Raw genomic sequence first — 20781 nt, 5'->3', positions numbered from 1 at the left:
AACCATCCTGCTAGCCATTTCTTCTGTGAAGAAGGCATTCCATCTGTTGTTGGATGCGTCCCACTCTGGCAAGACACCTGAATTGATAAAACAAGCTGCCCCAGGATGCAGAGGGCTTCATTTCGGATCATAAGAAAGGTTATCTTTCTTCTACAATGGGGTCAATCTGGGTGGCGGGGGGGGAACCCAAACAAACCCACCTGTGCCAAGACTGCTCCTGCCTGTGAAAAGCGTGCTTGCATCCACTGGAAAGAAAAGGCTGGTGAGCCCCGCTGCGGGCTGTTTGTATGATTGTTTCTTTCCACAGCTGTGTTTTTTTGAACTGCTCTTCCTGTGTTCTGTTATAGAATAGTCTTACAGGAACCAATCATTAGCGCTAAAATACCTCAGGTAGGAGTGCCAGTGTGACCTGCCAACCAATCAGATTGTGGATTGCAGTGGAAAAAACTGAATTATACTAACCATTCCAGCACCACATTAGAGATGGGAACAGAGGCTTTTTTAGAGCAGCGCAGACTCACGTGTGAGCCAAGCCCCCGCTGCAGCAGGGTGGCATGTGTCCAGATTTCATACCAAGTGGCATTTCACTCAAAATAAAAAAAAACAACCAAAAACCAACGAAAAACTAAAAACCAACAAAACTTTAATTCAGTGGAAAGGTTAACAAGGTCATGCTTGTCCCATTACCATGTAGAAGCACCTGCTGCAATGGACACTGTTGTCCTGTCACCTCTTCTAATTCATTCATGCTCATTCCTGGTGCACGTATGCCACCCTCCTAATACAGAAATACCAGAAGCGGTTCTAGCCCTTTCTGCTTCTTAACTTCTGTCGTATGGAAGTATGGGGGTGGAGAAGACACATCTGAGAGATGGCAAATAAAAGACCCTAAAATTGGGCTCGCTGCCTAGACCTGGTAAGCAGTAAAGGTACCTAACTGGTACCATGAGTTGCATATTTCTCTGGGGTTATGGACACACTTGTGTCCTAGGGGCAGAAAGGCTCTTTGGAGTAAAGAGGGCAGTGACGTACTTTGTGTGCCCTTCTAAGGCAGGAAGGGAAAAAGAAAAGGCAGATTTATACCACACTTGCATAGTAAGCTCTAGTTTTGGATTTCTTCTTGCTCATGTTGGATTGATCACCTGATATGGACTTGAAGAGTGGTGGAGAAGATGTACTTGAGCTGAACTGCATAAAATGCTAATTTATTTTCATTAACATACTCAGTAATTGGAATGCTGCTTTAGTTGGGATTGCAGCTTCCTGTAGATGTTGTTTTCCCATGTTTGTCTTATTTCAGAAAATATAAGACAATACTGAAAAAGCTGCCATCTAATGTTAAAGAAGGAATTTAAAGTAAAATACTGCTTTGTTGGTGAGCCAAGGATAGTAACATCACAGAAGAGTAATTTTAAATTGAGCTTTTGTTCATACCTAACAAATGGTATGTAGGCTCAAACACTACATGGGGAAAGGGATCCAGCATAGCCCCAGCAAGACTGGAATGCCAGATGGAGAAAGAGAACTTGAATCAGCATAAGCAACATTTAGGCTGGTGGTCATTTCTCTCACATGGTCCCCAGACAATCCAAAAGCCTGTATACCAAAAAGGGCTAATCTTAATTTGCATGGTCCTTTTGGTTGTTTCTAATGCTCAGTGACAATGCACAAGCCTTCTTGCTAGTTCCCATTCCCTTATGGAGGCAGTAATTAAAGTGTCCCATTGATAGAAACATCTCAGACATAACATCTGCACAAGAAGCTCAGCCACACTTACTTCCTTTGAGATGAGACTGAAGGTTTTTAAAAACAGAATCTGTATGGGTAACCTGTCCCTGTGGAATCAAATAGGTGGAGTGGGAATTTGCATGGCTGTCCTGAGTTTCAGGCACTATGCCACTCATTGGTTTCTTCTGTTGCAGTTAGCTGTGGCACTGAAGGAATGTGTTGAAGCTGGCAAGGGCCTTTTTTTCCTTTCTTTTTTTTTCTTTCTTTTTTTTTTAATAATTCTTTCTTTCATTTGGAAACACATTTTTCCCTCTTTGTTGCTGTGGTTGCAGATGCTCTATACTGTTATATTTTTTATTTACTGGAGTACCTGAAGTGGGTGGCACCAGAAATCACTAGGGGTCCTAGGACCTTGCAGATGAGCTCTGCATATCAGTTACAAGTTTTGTGTGAAAAGGAATAATAGGAAAGAATATCTGGTGCATTGGACAAGCTGAACAGGCTTTAGATGTATTTATTGAATTATATAGGTGTATCCTGAGTTAGGGAGAACAGGAGCATCAGCTGGGTAAGGCAACCTGTGCCTGCTCTGTACAGTCCCAGAGCTTGGTGAAAGGATTTATGTAGAAACAAATTATAGTTGCAACAGTTCTTCCTCTTTCCTTCACCCTAGCTTGGTGTATTTGGACCTGCTGGTCATGCTAAATACATCCCGTCTCAGAAATCTCCCAGCTGTCCACACTCATTGCTCCTATGACAGGAATGCACCATGGCCATTATGATCCCCATTTTTGGTTTTATTTGAAGTACACATAAGTAGACTTTGCAGATTGCTTTGAAGTGAGCAGGTCTGCCTGTATGTGTGTACCTCTATCCCGAGATTTTTTTTTCCTTTTTTAAATAACCAGTAGCTTCAATTTTGCATCAGTGCATGGTTAAAAAGCAATACACGTCAGCTATTTCTTAACTTCATTTCTCCAATGAATTATTTCTCCTGTTTTTTTGTTTTGTTTTGTTTTGTTTTTTTTGTTTGTTGTGCAGTTGACTGAAGAAATGTTAACATCCCGCTCTAAATCTCTCAGCGGAGTCTCTGTTCCCTTCTCTGATATAACAGATGGGTTATTGCTTGTTATAATTATTAACATTGTGGTGTGGGACAGGGCTGGGGTGGGAGCCATTCTGGGGGGCAAGGGGGGGCTGTGGGAGTCCTTGAGGTTGGAATGTTAACTCCAGTGGTGACTGACTGTTTCCGTAATAGCAGGTTGTTGTGGCTGCACGCTCTAGTACTTGAGGCTGTGTACTTCACTGAGCTTGTGGTAGAGCCTAGGGCGAGCTGCTGTCCCAAGAGAATGCTGGGATGGATAGAACTAGCCAATATGAGTCTGAACGTGGTGACTTTGCTGGTTGTTCTAGCTCCAGATGTCAGCATGCTTAGTATTTAATTTTGATTAATAAATGTTACTCTGTTCCCTCTCCCACACCTGATTCCAACCCTTCTTTCTTCTTCTTCTTTTTTTTTTTTTTTTTTGTTTTTTGTTTCTTTTTTTGGTTTGGTTTGGTTTTGTTCTGTTTCGTTTTCCTTTATGAGAGACATGAGTTAAAAGACAATTATATGATAAGCCTTTTTGGTTTCAAACTGCATCTTGCTGTCATGTTCAGAGTATGTGCCAGGCACATTTGAAGCAGCTTCTGGTCTGAAATGTGACTGGCAAGTGTGGAAGTGTGGGGCAGAGTGGGAATCAAGGGTGCCTGCTAAGGCCAGCTGCCCTGTGGAAGGTAGTGTCTGGAGAAAATGCCTCCTACACTGTGCCCAAGTGACAACCCAAGGGTTCAGGAAGCGTATAGCCTAAGGGGAATACTGCAGTGGCATTGATACAAAGTTTTGTCTTAATTTGATGAGGTTAATGAAGGTTGGATTTGGATTAAGGCTGCACCTCATTCCCCTGGCCTCTGTCATGTTTTACATGGTGGTACAATGATAGCATGGCAAAACCAAGCTAAACATCCCCAACCGTCAATCCAAAATGCAGGATTTGAAACAGCCAGGTGAGATTAAAAGGGCTAAGCTGTAACATGGCATCTTTTCCAGGCCATGTGGTGATGTTTAACAGGTGTTGTTTTTTTTCCTGTTAACTAAAAGATTGAAGAGGTTGCAACTCCCTTTTCTCTGGAGTAGGAAAGGATCTGCAAACATGTTTGGATAGCACATCAGCCTTCACAGGGCTAATGCAGGCCACATGAAAGAAACCAATATTAATTTAAAATCACTACTTCTAATTTAAAAGCTACCCAGGTTCAGATTGAGCAAAGACACAGTTCTGTAGTGGAGCTGATCTTGTTCCCTTAGTTAGTTACATGTATGCAAAAGATATATAGGGAAGAAGTGGTAGAGGTATGTTGAGCTTATTCTGGAGGTGAAGAGCATAACTCTGCCTTCTGGTCCTTCAAACCCTGAAATGTCAATTGGAAGAAAAAAATAAAATAAAAAAAGCCAAAAGCAATCTGGAATTTTCTGATGTTTTTTATGGCTCATTGTGTTTCTAGAAAGTCAAAACTATGGTTCATTTACCAGGCCTTCACCCCAGGTTAAAAAAAGTGTTCAGAAATAGAATAAAGATCTTACCAGGGCTTCAGAGTCCTATTTGCTGCCTGCTATGCCACCTTTGTCCCTGATCTGAAAGGTGCCTGGCCTTGGTCTTCCAGTACTGCAGGCCTTGCTCTGCCCCAAGAGCTCCTTGTGGGAGTTTCAGAAGGAGACTCACAGGTCTTCTCTGAGTCAGAATTCACATTTTGACAACACAGCTGTTAAGTACATTTTTAGTAAATACCTCTGATCACCTTTGCTACAGGTGTGTAGCATGGGCAGAAATACAGCAGCAGAACAGGCTGTTCTAGCATAATTCTCTTGACCTGTTTCTTTCTTATATGGAGAGGAGGGGAGAATAGTCTGGCTGGCCTCAATATTGGTTTGCTTGTTGACAGCCCTGAAACTAATGAGACTGTCTTCTCCGACCATCTTTTCCTGATTACTTTTCACCTTCTCTGACTACTGCTACTTTTGCACATGTGGATCCAACTTAGTTCTAGCCCTTTGGGTTTTCCTGGCTGTAAAAGAGAGAGGGTAAAAAAAAAAAGTAGGAATTTCTCTGAATGGTTCCCTTCCTAAAATACTTCATAGAAAGTGTCCACCTCTGATTTCCCCTCCTTAAGAGGAAGGGGTCATAAAAATTACCTTGCATGCAAGATTCCGGGTCTTTCCTAGTTTCCATTTCCTCCATGCCAAATTTCATTTTCTCTAGGGTTGTAACAATGCTCAGTCTTCCTTTAGTGTATTCCTTTTTCTAAAGAGGATAATGGAAAGGCCTCCCTGGTCCCTCTAAGGAAAGGAATATACATGAGTTAATGGCTGATGCTTGTGATAGACATGACATGGGAGCTGATGCAGTTTGAAACACTTCCTTTCCTTGTGATGTGTGTGACTTTTTTTTAGTATTTTTTTTAATGCTCTCTATGGGTGGACAGGTATCTGTAAAGTCAGTTCTCTTCTCTCCTGCAGGGTGGATATGCAGCCTACAGATATGCACAGCCTGCTACTGCAACAGCAGCCACGGCCGCTGCAGCCGCTGCAGCAGCTTACAGCGATGGGTATGTAAGGGAGAGGTGTCCATGGGGGCTAGCTTGTTGTGCTCAGGGATTCAAGGAGCATTGATCCATCACAGAACTTCTGCTTCTTTCCCCCATTTCTCTGTCTGACCTGCACTCGCATGTGCACACATGCATGCACCACCCAACACGGAAGACTTGAGTGCACGCTTTGTCTCTGCTCCTGGACAGTATTGCCCTCAGTGTATGTGAGCTGGCACAAATCCTGGCCTCCTCCCTATCCTTGTGATTCTTTGCACAAAGCAGGCAGTGTGGTTACAGCCTCAGAGTCGGAGATCTGGCTTTGGGCAGGCTACTAAATCACTGGGTGCCTTTCTCTCCCCGTCATAAAGTAAAAATGACTCAGCTCATGCAGTGCTCTAGGATGCTTTAGCATGCAGCTCTGAATAGATACAAAGGATTGTCTTGATCAGAGTGCTTGCCTTAAGATTTTTCATTGCCTGTGCAGCGAGGCCGTGTTTTAATCCTAGCACATTAAAGGTTATACTCCTCCCATAGTGGAGAATCCCTCACTGCTTTCATTCAGCAGCTGTTACTGTGCCAGTAGCACTAGTGCCAGCAGTCCCTCTGGTCCTAGCTGCATCACGCAATTACCCAAAGGTAAGGGATGCACTAGCTGACATTTCAAAGGTGCTGACCTCTTTCCTGCAGGTCAGGCTCATGGCCTGTGCCACATTCCTCCTGGCAGGCTGTTCTCTTGCCCATCTCTTACAATGCATGGCAGCATGCTCATAGGATCTCTCTGCAGAGGAGCTGCCTGCGTGCCTGTGTGTGCATGGATGCATACATTTGTGTGCAAGGGCATGCTGCTGCTTCCATTATCTGTGGTCAGACAGCTATTACTCTGCCCCTCCCAAGTGACTTTTTTTTTCTTTTTATATCTTTTCTCCCTCTCTTCAGTTATGGCAGGGTGTACACAGCAGATCCTTACCATGCCCTTGCCCCTGCCGCTAGCTACGGAGTTGGCGCTGTGGTAAGTGGGATTTTCTTTCTTGTGCTGTTTCTCATTTCCAGCATGGGGAACAGCCACTGGGTATCATGCAATGAAACCTCACCCACCCAGAAAAACTTCTTTGTTGAGGGAGGAGGTCCTTAGCAGCAATGCTGTGTTCCCAGTTCCACATTCATGTCTATGTGTACACTTATAAAGCAGCTGGGCTGTAGGAGACCAGTTATTACTCGATCTTGTACATCATCTAGTACCATGAAAAATGAAAAGGAATAGCAAACAGAACTGCCAGGAGCCAGAACACTGTTGGTGAATCAGTAGAACTGTATAGAGGTGATACATAGAGCAAAAATCAGCAATAATTAGAGATTCGGGATACCTTTTTTTGCCATTTTCAGTTCTAGGAAAGCAAGGGAATAAGTTGTTCTTGTGACATCTTGCAAGTGAAGCAAAGCTGCTTCACTTGGTTCCCTCTTGCACTAGTGGAAGGATGCGGTGTCCTGCCTGCCAGCAGTAGTTATGCAAGGGCAGGATGAGGTATGCTGGCATCGGAGGGGAGTGGAGCAGCTTGCTGAAAACACATGCTTGCCCATCTGCTAGCCAGCGCAGTATCTGTGTTGTTGCAAAGGCTGGAATACAAATGTGCTCAGAGAAAAAGACACCTAAAAATAGATATCTGCAGTGTAGCAACTCCATTTCAGCCTCAGCTCATCGTGTGGATTCTCTTTAGGGTCAATGAGGGAAAACCAGGTAGTTCTAGGATACCCAGTCATCATATCTATTTTAGACCTTTACCTTGAGGTGAGGTGAAGAGCATCCTAGAAGTCCTGGTCTCCGCAGTCTCTAAAGGCAGCCTGGACAACTGGCTTGAGATTAGGACTGGTGAGTCCCCACTCTGGTACTGAATTCCCTTCCAGCAAGACTTGCCAAACTTCACCTCCAGCTGGCTGGCCATGAGCATGCCCTCCTGAGCCACATCTTTGGTTTTGCAGGCAGAGTTCTTTCTTGCTTCTTAGAGGTGCTCATGGTGGTGGGTCAGTGCCAGGACAGGTCCTTCCAAAAGCATTTGGGTGCTGTCCTGGATATCTCTTCACAGTTCTCCTCCTAACAACCTTTTCTTCTCCCATTTCATTTCTACAGGCGAGTTTATACCGAGGTGGCTACAGCCGATTTGCCCCCTACTGAAGTGACGTGAGCCCCCTGCAAGCGGGACAGCCCCCCCCAGTTCATGAGGCCTGGCTATTGCAATATTTACTAGTAGAGGAACTCTATAGCAAGTCGAGGAGGAAAAACAAAAAAAAACAAAAGAGAAAATACTTTTTTATACCTCACTATGTTCTTCGAATATGTATTTTTTTTCCTTTAAATTTCTGCCTTTAATTCTTTTGTTCCAAAGATTGTGCTTTTTTTTTTTTGTTGTTTGTTTTTGTTTTCATTTTTGGGGTTTTTTTTAACTGTGGTAAAAATAATGCATTTCCGTGTCTGTATGTTGGTGCATAGCTTATCCTACCAATCACAGAAAAGGCGATTAGCGATAAGGAAAACTGTTAGAAGCTGATATCATGCAATTAATCAGGAACACGCAGACAGAGTTACTTCCCTGGGTCTGGTGCTTGGTGCCTGTGAGACAGGAGGACGTGAGGGAGAAGTCTCCACCTGCCGTGTTTCTGGTCTGCAGAAGGAAGCACTCTGGCTGTGGCTGGGACCTGAATGCTGGTGGGAAATAGTCATTTACATTTGGAAATGGGGGAAATGCAGAGACTTTCTTTGTTTCTATCACCATCTGACGCTCACAGGTTTGTGACAGTTTCAGCAGTGTCAGAACTTTAGACTTCGCAAGAGAAGAGTCCCTCAACCTGCCCAAAGACTTCAGATGTTACCTGCTCTATAGGGGACAAGACTTTGAAAGGAGTTTTTGATAAGGATGATCTTTTCCCTACACACAGAACTTTTACTCACTGATTTTTGTCTGCTGCAGGTGGCTGTAATTGTCATAGTTTTCATTCCTCCTTTTGAAGATCTTTCTCTCTTGCTGTCCCTTTCCACCCCCTCATTCCTCGAGGAGTGGTAGATGCAGTGCAGGATCATGCAGAGTACCTCTGTTGTGGACAGCAAGTGATTAAACATGGGGAGGTGAAGCACCTGCAACCTTGCAGAGGAAGAAAGCGAGCAGAAGAGTCGAGCGTGGCACATGCTCTGAGGCCCAGCCTGCAGGGGCTCTGCTGCTGTTCATCCTGGGCTGCTTAGGTGCTTCTGCAAGTAATCTATTTCAAATAACCTGAGTGAGGAAAAACCAGTCACGCATAAGCTGCTCGAGGTGAAGGACAAGCTTGTGGGTTTGTGTGGGGGAAGAGGATCTTTTATATCTAAATGTGATCCTGAAGTAGTTTTGTATCGCAGAAGCAGTTCATGCAAGCTCTGAATTCATAGGAACTTCTTACCACAAGCTATTTCAGGCCATTCCATAGCTGCATTGGAGCCCCTGGGTTTGTTTTGCCCAGCTTCTCACAAAAAGTTGTGCACCTGGTCTGCTGAGTCCATATAGACACTACATATTAGAAGACTTGGAAGGAAAGAAATTATTTAGCTGAGGGGTCCACGACTCCCAAGACCATCTCCCTTCTGCTCTCACAGACAGAGAATTTGCTGTGTTTCAAAGACAGCACACTTAGATGACTGTGAGCTGTGATATGATGTGGAGTTGCTGCTCTCCAGATCTCCCTGTTCAGCTGCTGGCTCCTAGAGTGCTCCCAGTAAACCCAGTGGTCAGAGGCAGGCTCTAATTGCATGCTGGAGAGATGCAGAAGTGTGATTGTACCGGGCTGCCTTGACTCCATGGATTGGTGCTGGGGTGAGCCCCTGCCCTCAGAAGGGCAGCTCAGAATATGGATTTGTTGACAGAGCCTCTCCAGCTCCTGTCGAACACCTGCTTTTCCATCCACCACTGATACAGAATAGGAAAATTCCTGCATTTAACACTAAGCAACATCAGCAAGCAGAGGTCTCACTCCTGGGGGAGTGTCCTGGTCCAGCCACACACAGCCACACATTTTTTGCTCTTCCCCAGCGATACATGGAGCCTCTCTGTGCACAGCAGAGTGGAGGCACCACAAATGGGAAGAATGGGGACACCATTGGTTAAGGTAGAGACCCTGAAGCTATTGATTTTTCTGAAGGAATTGCTAGATAAAGGGGACACCAAACTGCCAGCCTGTTGGCCACCTTTTTTTTTCCTGGTTTTATTGTTGGTTTTTTACTTTTTTTTTCCCCAAGCCAAAGTTTGGTTTGTTGCTGTTATGACAATTTTTTGTTGTTTGTATATAAATACTTTAGCTTGAAAATAGGGAGGGGGAGAACAGGGTGTTGGGGCTTTCACAAAATCTAGGAAATGAGGGAGACTCGGCATGTTTGGGGTTTTTTACTGCCTGAGTTGGGGTAGAAGAGGGAGGATTTGTGGTAGAGATAGTCATATTCAAGGGGAGTTATTTCCACTGCAGAGCAGCCAGGGGACTTGTGGAGCTGGGATGCAGCAAAAGCCTCTACTGGACTTGTTCTCCCCACTGTGGATGGAGGGCCTGAGCGAGGCCATCCCTTCCTTTCCTGCAGGCAGTTCCTCAGGCTGTGAGCCCAGGAGCCTCTGCAGAGCCCCCTGGGGCAGCTGCTCCCCCACTGCCCCTCTCCCACATTCAGTTCAGCTGGTTCTGACTGCGGCTCCCCAAAAGCCAGGTTCTCCCACCCCATGTGCCCTCCCCTGCCCTGGCAGTGCCACCTGCAATCCCCCCCTGCCACTTGGCCTCCCTGGGAGTAGGGAGGCCAGCCCCATTTCTGCCTCCTGGCAGAGTCTATGCATGGCAGCTTCAGCCCGCCCAAGGATATGAGGAATGTGAGGGGTTTAGTGCAGAAGCACCCAACCTCTGGGGGGCCCTGCTCCCCCGATCTCCGAGTAATACCTGTTCTAAGACCTTCCATCCTGATTCCTCCTGTATCCCAGCCTGGCCTGCTCTAGTCCCTCCCTGCCGGGCTTCTCTGGTGCATTAAGCAGCTGGTGTCTCTGTGGCTCCGTAGTTAATGCTGCAAGATCCCCTGAGGGGGCTTGCTGCTGGCCTGGCTCTCTGCTCCCAGCACTGAGCTGCAGAGGGGACACCGGGACACTTGCATGGCTGGGGGCCAGAGGTAGCTCACTGGTTCCAGGTGTCCAAAGCACCAGACCTCCCAAAAACTTGCATGGCAAGGTTTCTTGAGTGAGTGTTGTGTGTGACAGGAGAGCTCTTCAGCCTTTCTTCTGTGCTGGTGAACAACAGCTCCAGTTTCACTCTGATGTGTTGTGAACTGGCTAGAGATGCTTTCAGAGTAGCCAAGGTGTGGCTATATCCATCTTCTGAAGAAATGAGGACAAAGCCTATATCTCCCTATGCAAAATTAATTACGTTTAATAAATTGAACTGAGCCCTGGCTGATTAGAATGATGGCAGCTAGTGCTTGTCTGTGCGATGGGTCTGCAGTCACAGGTCCCTTGCAAAGCAGGGTTTGGCTTTCTGAGGGAAACTGCACAGGCAGCCTGGCAAATAGCTTGCTGTTTGTCACCTTCTTGTCTGGTGGCATCTGGGATCCCTCTTGATGCAGAGAAAAAAATGTATCTTTAACAGTAGCTGCTTGTGCTGTCTTGCAATAGGTCCAGCCAGCACACGATGATATACAGATGAAGTTTTGCTTTGAAGAGTTGGTTTATTTAATGTGCTGGTCTGTATTTCCTTGCAGTTACAGTTGTGCTGGTATAAAGTAACTACTACTGGTATAGCATATTCTCTGCTGAGAATAAGTTACATTGATGCCCAGCACGTTAGCAAACTGTTCTCCTGTCCCCACGTGTGGGAGGCTGCACTGTTGTAGGTGAGTTAGCTTTTCTAAGAAAAGCCATGACAGGACCTGGAGGCAATGGGGAGCTCGGTATGAGCCTACTGTAGCCAGCTTTTCCCAGGTTAAGCAGTTAGGTGGGTCCTGTGTCATGAGTTCAGATAGACAAAGCCATGTTTAAAGATAGCTATGACTTGGCTGTTCCAGTGCCTGAGAGGGAGCAGATTTGCCCAGTGAGGAGCACTGGCTCTGGAGTCTGAGACCTGTGTTTCAGACAGGGCTCTGTCAGTGACCCCTCAAGGGTCCCTGTGGGGCAGTCATGTTGCTACTTTAGACTTTGCTTCCCTGTCCCTAAAGTGAAGTTAAAGTTTATCCCTGTTCTTACCTGTTTTGAGATCCATGGATGTGAAGTGTACAGCGAGAGCTGAGGAGGGATTTCTGAGTAGCTGGCTTGAGTGCTGGTTGTGGAACGGTTAATGAAGCCATTTCCCTGTCTGAAGAGAGACACTGGCTGCTGGGCTTTCAATTCCAGCACCCAGAGCTCTATCAGTGGGGAATACAAAGCAGAGCCTCCCAGTTCTACCCATGTTTTTCCCCAGCCCATCCCTATCTGTATCTTCCCATCCTAGCCACAAAGATGGAGGCAAGTGGAAAACAGGTTTGGGGAGCACTTAGGAATTTAATAAAGGGAAACCCAAACAACAGCTCTGGGGAGTGCTTTTGCTGAATCTAGCTCCAAAGGGAAAGCACACAGGCAGCCTGGCAGAGGACCTGCTGCCTGTGACCCTCCAGCCTGGCAGGGTGGGGGAATGCTGTCCTTGGTGTAGAGGGGTGATTTTTAAAGTGTTTTACCTGTTTGCACTGTTTTAAAATAGGAGGGTGGGGGGGAGAACCAACCTAGTGAACAAGATGAACATCCAATGTAAACTTCTTTGTGTTTTTATTTTTGACATGCTCTTGGATAATGTCAAACATTTTGTAGTATACACCAGTGAGACTTGATTCTTTGTTGCATAAAACACTATTTTTGGTGATGTTAATGTCTGAAAAGCCTGTTCCCTGCATCCCCACCTTACTGATTGCCCTCTCCACCCTCCAACCCCAGTAAACTTCTACAATGAAAACTCCAGTCAACAAGGCAAGCAGGAGTCTGATAGCCAGAGTGTGAAATGGGGCCCTTTGCAAGTAGGCTGTGGGGTTTGTGCCTGGTCTGCTTTGCTCCAGCCAGGAGTTGTCAGGAGAGCCCCCATCCCTCTGCAGTGCCTGCATCAGTGGCAGCCTGAGCGGGACTCAGCATGGCCAAGTCCTGTCTCTGTTGCCACTGCTGACCCTGGAAGACAGCTTCTTGCTGGGGCTGCCAGTTCTGCCCGTGGTGTCCTGTTGGGGCCATGGGCTACAGCTGGCCCAGGCTTGTGCAGGTGACCAGCTTCCCATACTGCCTCTCAACTTGTGATAGAGCAGGAATGCATCAGCCAAAAACCTTGCCTGATTTCACCAGGAGATTGCTGGTGTCTAAAGCCGTCCATCAAGATATTCATTTGGCTGGCAGTCAGAGTCAGAAAAATGCCCATTAATCTTAGGAATGTTTTTTCTTTATAAATTTTTGTTGATGCTCTGAAGTGGGTCAATAAATCTCTTGCCAGATTCCCAGTTCTCTGCTGGTGGAGGGGCTTGTTGCTTCCCTGAGGAATAAATTCCTTACAGAAATCAGGCCTCCCACATTAGTAGTCTCAGTTCTGGTCATATTTTTCTATTTTTTTCTGTTCACAGTATTTTGTGTGTGCGAGTGTTGTAGTTTTGGCAGCTCAATTTGGCTGCATTATCAAGTGACAAAATCATCCTCTTTTACCCTAGGGGATATGACTTTGTTTTGTTTTATTTCCTTGGGTTTTCTTCCTTGTTCGTTTGTTTGGGGTTTTTGTTAGGCTTTGTTTGGTTTTTGGTTTGTTTGGTTTTTTTTTTTTATATGATAAATCCTGCTTGTAAATAGCTGGAGCTAAAACCTGGGGCTGATAGCAAATGAGAACCAGGGCTATAGAGTGATACAGAGCTGGTGGAGTATCTTACTGACCTCACAGGCTGATCTCTTTGAGACTTGGAGATTTTCAGTGCGAGGCTGAGATGCCACAGCACCTCCAATGGCAGCAACAGACTTGCCCCTTCTCGCAGTCTCCCCAGCACCTCCCATTCCAGGTACCCCGGGGAACAGGGCGTGTCCCGAGGGGGATGCGTTCCCTTCCCCTGGATCATTTCCTAGGACGCCCGAGCCGCTTGCCCAGGGTCCCATTTCCCTGCTGACTCTGGAGAAGCAGTATCTGCATCCCAGGGCTTTGTGACAGCCTTTAACTTCCCACCCTCCCTCGTTAAGTATCATATTGTATAGTAGCTTTCAGACCATACAGTATTCATTGGGTTATTCCTATTATTATCAAGTAGCTGGAATTGTGAAGGTTGGAGTAGTTAGATCTTTAGCTTTTATTCCTTTTTTTTGTATTACTATCCATGTGTATAAATTATTGATCATGTTGCTGGCTTTTATAAACTCTAAGCAAGGGGGGAAACCCTTCCTAACCCTTTGCAAATGGTAATGAAGCACTGTTTTTAAATAAAAGAGAGAAACACCAGTCTGCTGGCTCCCCTGTGTAGTTTGTTTTTCAGCACATCTGGATGGATTTCGTTGGTGCATTGCCCTGGCAGGTAAAATGCAAAGAAGGGAAGCTGTGTGAAGAATGAGCCGAGAGCTTGGATCTTCTTAGCAGTGATAAAGGGCCTTGGCAACTCACGCTGGCAAAATCCCAGCCCCATCTGTTCCTATACCGACCTCTCAGAAAATCCTCACCTTTCCCTGCCATTCTTTCCCATTGCTTCTTATTAGCAGAGAAGGGCCAATTGTTTGGTATTTGATAAGAAGCTTTTTTAATTTTTTTTTTTCTCTTCAAGCCTAGTTGGTGTTTGAACCTGTTAATGTGGAAGGAGAGACAACCATTTCAAATTACATATCTGCATCTCCTTTAGTGCCTGTGTGGCCATCCTTGCTCTGTCTGTGTTAGCACAGGTGTAATAGTTAACACACACCACTGGAAGCTGGGGTTCCTCTGTCAGTGTAAATTTCCTCTGGGAGTTTGGACATGTCTTTTAATTACTGCCCCTGTTGTCCTGTCTGTAAAAAGAGCATTGCTGCAGACAAGCAGAAATTCATTCACATTCTACATAGTACTTACAAATCCTCCAGTGAAAGATGTCATGCAAATATAGATCTGTGTAATCAGGTGCCTTTAAAACTGAAATGATCCTAAAAATAGTAAATAATAAATCCCCGTGGCTAATTGAAAGTGATTATTGAAACAATAACTGAGCAAAATTACACAGCCAAATATGCCTGGTACAGTTGAGGCTGGTGCTTTAATTGCTTTTGGTAATGCAAGGTACCAGGAACAAAAAGGATGGGGATAAGGTGTGTCCCTGGGCAGTAGGATTGTCGATTATGATGCAGGAAGGTGTGCTAGCTCCTTAAGTATTCCTTCCCAGTATTTACCAAGGATATATTCCTGTCAGATGATCCTCATTTCATTCTAACAATAACTCAAGAGGATATTCAACAGTGACTGCTAAAATTAGATGCTTGGAAATCAGGGCTGAATAATGGTTGAAGAAAAGCTGGTTAAGGGATTCTGCATCAGTGGAAATGGGAAAGGTCTTGAAAGAAAGCTCTGCAGTGCTGGGAGAAGGTATTGCAGAGGCAGGCTTCAGAGGCACAGGAAGGGAGCTCTAGGTCTTCCAGCCTACCCTTGTTTCATGGCAAAGCTGTAAAATGGCTGATCCTGGAATTCACTAATTAGTTAAAGTAATTAATAATTCACTAATTAGTAAATGTGTTGTAATATTCAGCATTGCTCAACATGCTTTATCAGAAGCAGAGCTCACCAAAGGAAGCAGAGGTTCTTTAAATGCACTGCAGGCTGGCTGAGGAAGCAAACACGGCTGATTTAATGCATCCCCCTTTCTATAAGCTGTAAATAATTGTAATAAGAAATAGACAAATCACATTAGTCACAGCTAATCATGGCCATGGTGCTTGTTTCTATGTGTGTAGGTAGCATCACCTGAGAGCGACAGTGCCCCTGTCATCAGGAAGGACCTGGGGAGAGGGTTTGGCAATAGCCCTGGCGTGGACTCTGTACCAGGGGGCTTGGTACGGGTCCACCAGCGTGGCTGCCAAGTAAGAACCTCGGTGCCACACAGCTGTGCCTGTCTGCTGCAGGGTGGGATGGAGTCAGCAAATGGTAACATTTGCTGGAAAACATTTGGGTCATATTGAAATGATTTATGAATTCAAACTGAACTTGCAGAAGAGCTCAAGGGTGAGGTTCGTGTGACTGCTAAGACTGCATCTTAGGCTGGCACTGACAAGCTGCATCAGATGATTTGACCCAAAAGCTGAGGAAGAAGTCCTGATCCCTGTGCCAGTAGCAAAGCTGACTTCTTGTCAGGATTTTGCCACTGGACTTCTATTGACTGTACTGGCTCAGAGATAGCAGCCTGAGCATCCCTTTGATAGGAGAGCTTAGCTTAGTAGCTGGTGTGGGAGGAAGAGTTATTTGCATGCCCTCTTTCTGTCTTTATGCAGAAAATTGCAAAGTTGTAGAATAATATGGGTTGGAAGAGGTCTGTGGAGGCCATCTAGTGCTATGTCTTGCTCAAAGGTCAGTCAAGTTCATGTAACTGTAGCATCTTCTGCGTGAGTTCAGAGGGGAAATGCATTCTGCAGTGCCAACAACTTCAGTGTCCTGGAAGGTGAGAGGTGACCCCTGCTCCGCTGTGTGCCTGCAGCTGTTTCCTGCCCTGTGCAGCCGGGCTTGCTTGTTGCTTGCAGCTGTTTCACTGGGGTGTGGAGAAGAAAAACTGCAATGTGCTTAACTTTGATTTAGGTAAGACGTATTTTTTGTGATTGCTCTCAGCTTGCCTGAAATGCAATCATTTCTGGCATAGCATGTCCAGTGCTGGCTCCTGCTGCTCCAGCATGGTTTGAGGGCTGGAACTGGGTGGGGGAAGAGAAGGGAAACAGGAAAACAACTGTGAGAGCTCATCTGTTATTTGTCAGGAAGGATAATTGATTGCTTTCTAGAAGCACCTCCCAAGGAACAGAGAGCTGACTTTTCTGTGTCTTTCCTGCCAATTGGTGTAACATTCCCCAGCACACAGCAGGTGAAGCCAGGCAACTCCAACTGTAGCTGTGCGTTAATGAATGCCAAATACTCATCCAGGACCTTTACACGACTTGCATCATCCAGCCCTATTGCTGACTTCACTGGAGATGGACCATCCTCTGTCCTGGGTGCTCTCTGTCCACCTTGGCCTTGCACTGACCCTTTGACCCAAACCTGGAACCCTTGAGTGCTGCTTCTCTTCCCTTTGCTTTTCCCCACAAACCAGTTCCTTGCCCACAGAGCCAGCCTGAGCGTGCCAAGCCCAGCATTCCCCCATTCCACCTGTGGCAGAGGAGAAAACTCCTGGCTTGTGTGAGCCCCATAACCAGGGAAGCAATGAGAATACTGGAGCTGAAGTACACTGGAGGATTTTTGTTTCTGGCAAGAGGCAGTCGTCTCCTGCAGGTCTCTGACAGTGCAACAGGGACTGTTTGGCTCCTGAGATGCAGTGGCCACCAGCCCATGACCAGACTTTAGGAGTCAGCCTTCCCACTTGGAGAAGACTCGCCATGCTTGGCCCCTTTCCTGCTGCAGCACACCGATGCCAGAGTGCCAAGGAGGAGATGCACAGAGCCGGCACTGGGAGCAGCTGTCCCAGTTTGTGGAAACTTTCTTGCCTTTTTAAGGACATGCAGAGTGCTGTGCTCTAACTTTAGCACAAAGGTATGGTTGACTTGGCTTCTTTTATTAATGGATGAGTATAAATATATCTGCTCTTGGTGCCTGTCTTGTTCTTCCATGTGTAAACACTGAGCTCTGTCCCAGCTCCTTTTGATGATAAATTCCTTGTCTTTTGAATCACAAATCACCTTTTTGTGTGTCAGGAGGAAGCGTCAAAGCCCAAAGTCACTTTGTTTTTTATAGCACCAGCGCTCTCCAGCTGAACTCCGCTCAGACATCACCAATTTCACAGAGCTCTGCAACAACAGCAGATCTGGCGTGTTTACGGCCTTGCTGAAGTAGCCTTTGAGCTCCTCTGGAGCCCTGCTGCCACAGAGCGCCACAGTCCTCTCTTATTTTTGCAAGGATGTCTCCCGTCCTTCCCGGCGGGAGGCTGGGAAACCTCGCTTCCTGCTCAAAACACCAGGGCCTTTCTTTTTCGGTCAGTGCTTCTGAGTTCTGCTGCTTCTGCTCCATGAGAAGCGCTTCTCCAGAAATAGCTCCTTGCTCCTGGCCCAGAGCGGCTCACGTGGGCGCGATGCCGCCGGCTGTCCCCCAGTGCAGGGCAGCTGCGGATGCCTCTGCCCACAGCACAAGGGGCTGGGGAGGGATTTTGGCTCGCCCCAGTGTGAATGTGGGTGTGCTGCCTGCCCCGCTGGTCCCACTCAGCTGCAGGGCTTGAAGGTGAGAAAGGAAAAGGGAGAATCGGTGCCATCCGTGAAAAGCTTTGCACAGGGGTGTTGTGGAGGGCTGATTGAAAAGTTTGGGGACAAAATGAAAAAGTCAGAATTGGGGAAAAGCTGGTGTGTGCTGAACTTGCACAGTGGCCTTGAGGATGAGGGCTGAGCTGGCTGCAGAGCTGTGACCCAGGGGTAACACTCTTATTTTTTCTCTGGGGGCCTGCAATGGGGTTTGTGGTAAAGGAACAGAAATGACCCGCTTGCTCCCCACTAACAGTGTGATGTGAGCAGTGCTGAGCTGAGAGCTGGTGCATCCAGAGGTCTGGAGAGGTGAGTCTGACACACTTCATGGGGTCAGATTGGGTGAGACAGCCTTGAAGCATTGGAGATGACAGCTGTTGTGAAGTCGACTCATCCCTGGTGTGGATCCAGGTCCTGCTGTTGTTGAGAGGGTCATTAGCTCTGGAGGGGAGGCAGGCAGAGCCCGGCTCAGCAGTTCAGGTCACTGAGCGACTGTGCAAAATATCTCTTCAGCTCTGGGCTCTCAGATAGCTTTGACTTAAAAAGAGCAAATACCTGGAGTTACTGCAGGGTTGAGGGAAAAACCCCATTCCCACAGGCTCCTTACATCAAATACCTCTTGCACTATGGATTTGGTACCTGTCAGCAGCAGCATGAGTAAGTACTGGGGCCTGTGCTGGCAAGTCACTGGTCCCCAGCGTTATCCATGAGCTGTGGGGGACCATGAAAGGCCTCCTAACCATCAGCCAGTATCCTCACACCAAAACTGGGCAGAAACCCCCTGCACAGAGCTAAGGGAGCTTTCTCTGGTTGTCCCCCCAAAGACCAGCATGCAGGCAGCAGCTGTAAGGCATCCCTAGTAGCAAGGAGGGTCCTAAATAACCCCAGCCATGGGATGCCAGACCTCCTGATTTTCCTCTGGCTGATCCTGGAGCCTTCAAGCTCTCAAGTATGTTGCATTCCACTGATGAATGGTGCCTTCAAAACAAAGAAAATGAAACTGAAGCCAAATAGCCCTCCAGGGGCTGAACACATTTGCACCTGGCCAGAACTGCTCAAGTTGTGGGAGTGGTGACTATCAGTGGCTCCCAGCAATGGCCTGGGGTGCTTAGAGCCATGACAACACCCTGAGAGGTGTCTCAGGTGGGACATCCCAGCAGCTGCACAAAACTCACTATGATTTGCAGGCCAGGTGTGATCTGGCACTACAGGGGGAACTGGGGAGTTCTGTGCATTTAGAAAACTCAATACTCTGGAGCCCTGCCTGTCTCTGGCATGCCCTCATCGTGCCCTGAAATGAAACATCTCGACAAAAACAAAGGGGTCCTTTGAGAAACACCTTGGCTGAGCATCCCTCTCCCTGCTGGTGACTGATGGCACCAGGGACATTTACTGTGTGGCCGTGGTGCAGAGCCAGGAGCCACTTCGTCCCTGTGATGTAACAGTGTCCAGCTCTACTTGGAGCTGCACAGATGCATGGTGAATTTTAACTCTGGTTTCCTTTGGAAAAATGTGAAATATTGATCATCTTGTGCCTTTTTATGACTTCCTGTCTCCTTGCAGGGGATCCTCACAGCTAAGAGGCTCTAGAGGAACAGGAGCCTTATAGGCACTGCCAAGGCTGAGATCTCAGCAATCCTGCGTGTGCAGGAAGTGTGTCCTGAATAAGAGCTGGATCTGGGTACAGTACATCTCTGATGTGACCCCTGGAGATTTTGCTCACCACGTGTATCCACGTCATTCCCTCCCTGCCACTGCAGCTCCATCGGTCTCCTGGGGCTGCATGTTTCTAGAACAGTTACCAGCACTGAGTCTGAGCATCTGTGCCCGAAATACAATGAGAGTTGCCAGGAGGAGAGAAGAGGCAGTGGATGAATCTTGTCTTTTCTGCTTTGCAAACAATCAGGTCCCAAGCTTTGAGCTCTGCTATGCTGCCCTGACTGATTGGCTTGGTTGTAGGTGGCTGCTCAGGGAGTGCTGCAGAACAGAAGTTATCTTTTTCCAAATCCTTTGCTTCTACCCTCTGGCAGCCAAGAATTCCTCATGGAACAAAATCCTAACATGCTCAGAGGCATATTTCATGCCCAGAAATGTTTCTGGCCTCAGTTTCACTCCAGGCATTGGGGAAAATACAAATGCTTTTAAAAGCTGCCATCTCATCTTCTAAGTCAGAGAAACCAAGAGCCATGAATGTGCCCAAAGGAATGACCCACGGGAACAATGGGGCTTGAGCACACAGGGTGATGCAAGGCAGAAAAAGCAGAAAGGCACATTTTGGATGGTACTTCAGCAGTCTGGCCATTTGGATAAAACTAAAAGGAGAACTGGGGCCAATAAAGCCAGGTCTAGCCAGCCTCCCAGGACTCACTGCAGGACTCAGCAGGGCTGTGAATACCCAGAGCTGTCTTACTCACCAGGGCAGTCAAGGCCATGACATTTCTGAGATTCCTCTACCCAGGACAGTTATTACTCCACTTCATTTTATAGTTTATTTTTTAGCACCTCTTTTCTTTGACTAGTGTTTCCACAAACAACCCGGAGAGGCTTCAGAGCTTGGGAGTTACCAGCCCTCACCTCCCAAAGCCACAGCGAGGCGCGTGGGTCTGGGATATCCCAGGCATCTCCTGGCTCTCCATGTGCAGGAAGGCCATTTCCAGAGCCAGAGCTGTGCTGCAGTGCTGAGGGTCTGCGGCCACACCAGGGACAGGACTGGCTTCTTCTCTTTCACCTTTCAGATGTCACTGACCAGTGAAGAGCAGCAAACCCAGGACCCAGTCTCAGACCCAGCCCATTGGTGGTCTGAGTTTACAGCTGCTTCCTGCAAAAAAACCAAGCTCCTGGGTGGGAAATCTGAAGGACCAAAGGATTGTCAGCATTGTGCTAATGCTAAAAATTGGGTGAAAGGCTTGACCAAAAGGTGAAGGGACCACACAGCCTGGCAAGGGTGATGGAGTAGCCCTGGCACTGGGGCCTCCTGGAGGGAACAGGGGGAAGGAGTTCTGTGAAGTTTCATCCCAAA

At 46.9% G+C, this 20781-nt stretch overlaps 1 protein-coding gene across 7 annotated transcripts in view; it reads left to right on the top strand.

The window, feature by feature from the left end:
- The window catches only part of RBFOX2 (RNA binding fox-1 homolog 2), a 170963-nt gene extending 157145 nt beyond the window's left edge, over nucleotides 1-13818 (top strand). For 5 of the 7 annotated variants that reach the window (XM_066550329.1, XM_066550330.1, XM_066550328.1 and 2 more), the window contains 3 exons: nucleotides 5285-5373; nucleotides 6292-6364; nucleotides 7481-13818. In XM_066550329.1, coding sequence (XP_066406426.1) covers nucleotides 5285-5373; nucleotides 6292-6364; nucleotides 7481-7525 — 207 coding nt within the window. In that variant the 3' untranslated portion in view covers nucleotides 7526-13818. Of the gene's footprint in view, nucleotides 1-14; nucleotides 104-2769; nucleotides 2847-5284; nucleotides 5374-6291; nucleotides 6365-7480 lie in introns of those variants that run through there. The other 2 variants (XM_066550333.1, XM_066550331.1) reach the window with 2 other exon arrangements.
- The last annotated feature ends 6963 nt before the right edge of the window (nucleotides 13819-20781 follow it).

This window comes from Molothrus aeneus, chromosome 5, assembly GCF_037042795.1.
Source record: "Molothrus aeneus isolate 106 chromosome 5, BPBGC_Maene_1.0, whole genome shotgun sequence".
In the NCBI taxonomy this organism is placed as follows: domain Eukaryota; kingdom Metazoa; phylum Chordata; class Aves; order Passeriformes; family Icteridae; genus Molothrus; species Molothrus aeneus.
The sequence above is the reverse complement of the archived record's forward strand: the minus strand, read 5'-3'. Positions and strand labels throughout refer to the sequence as shown.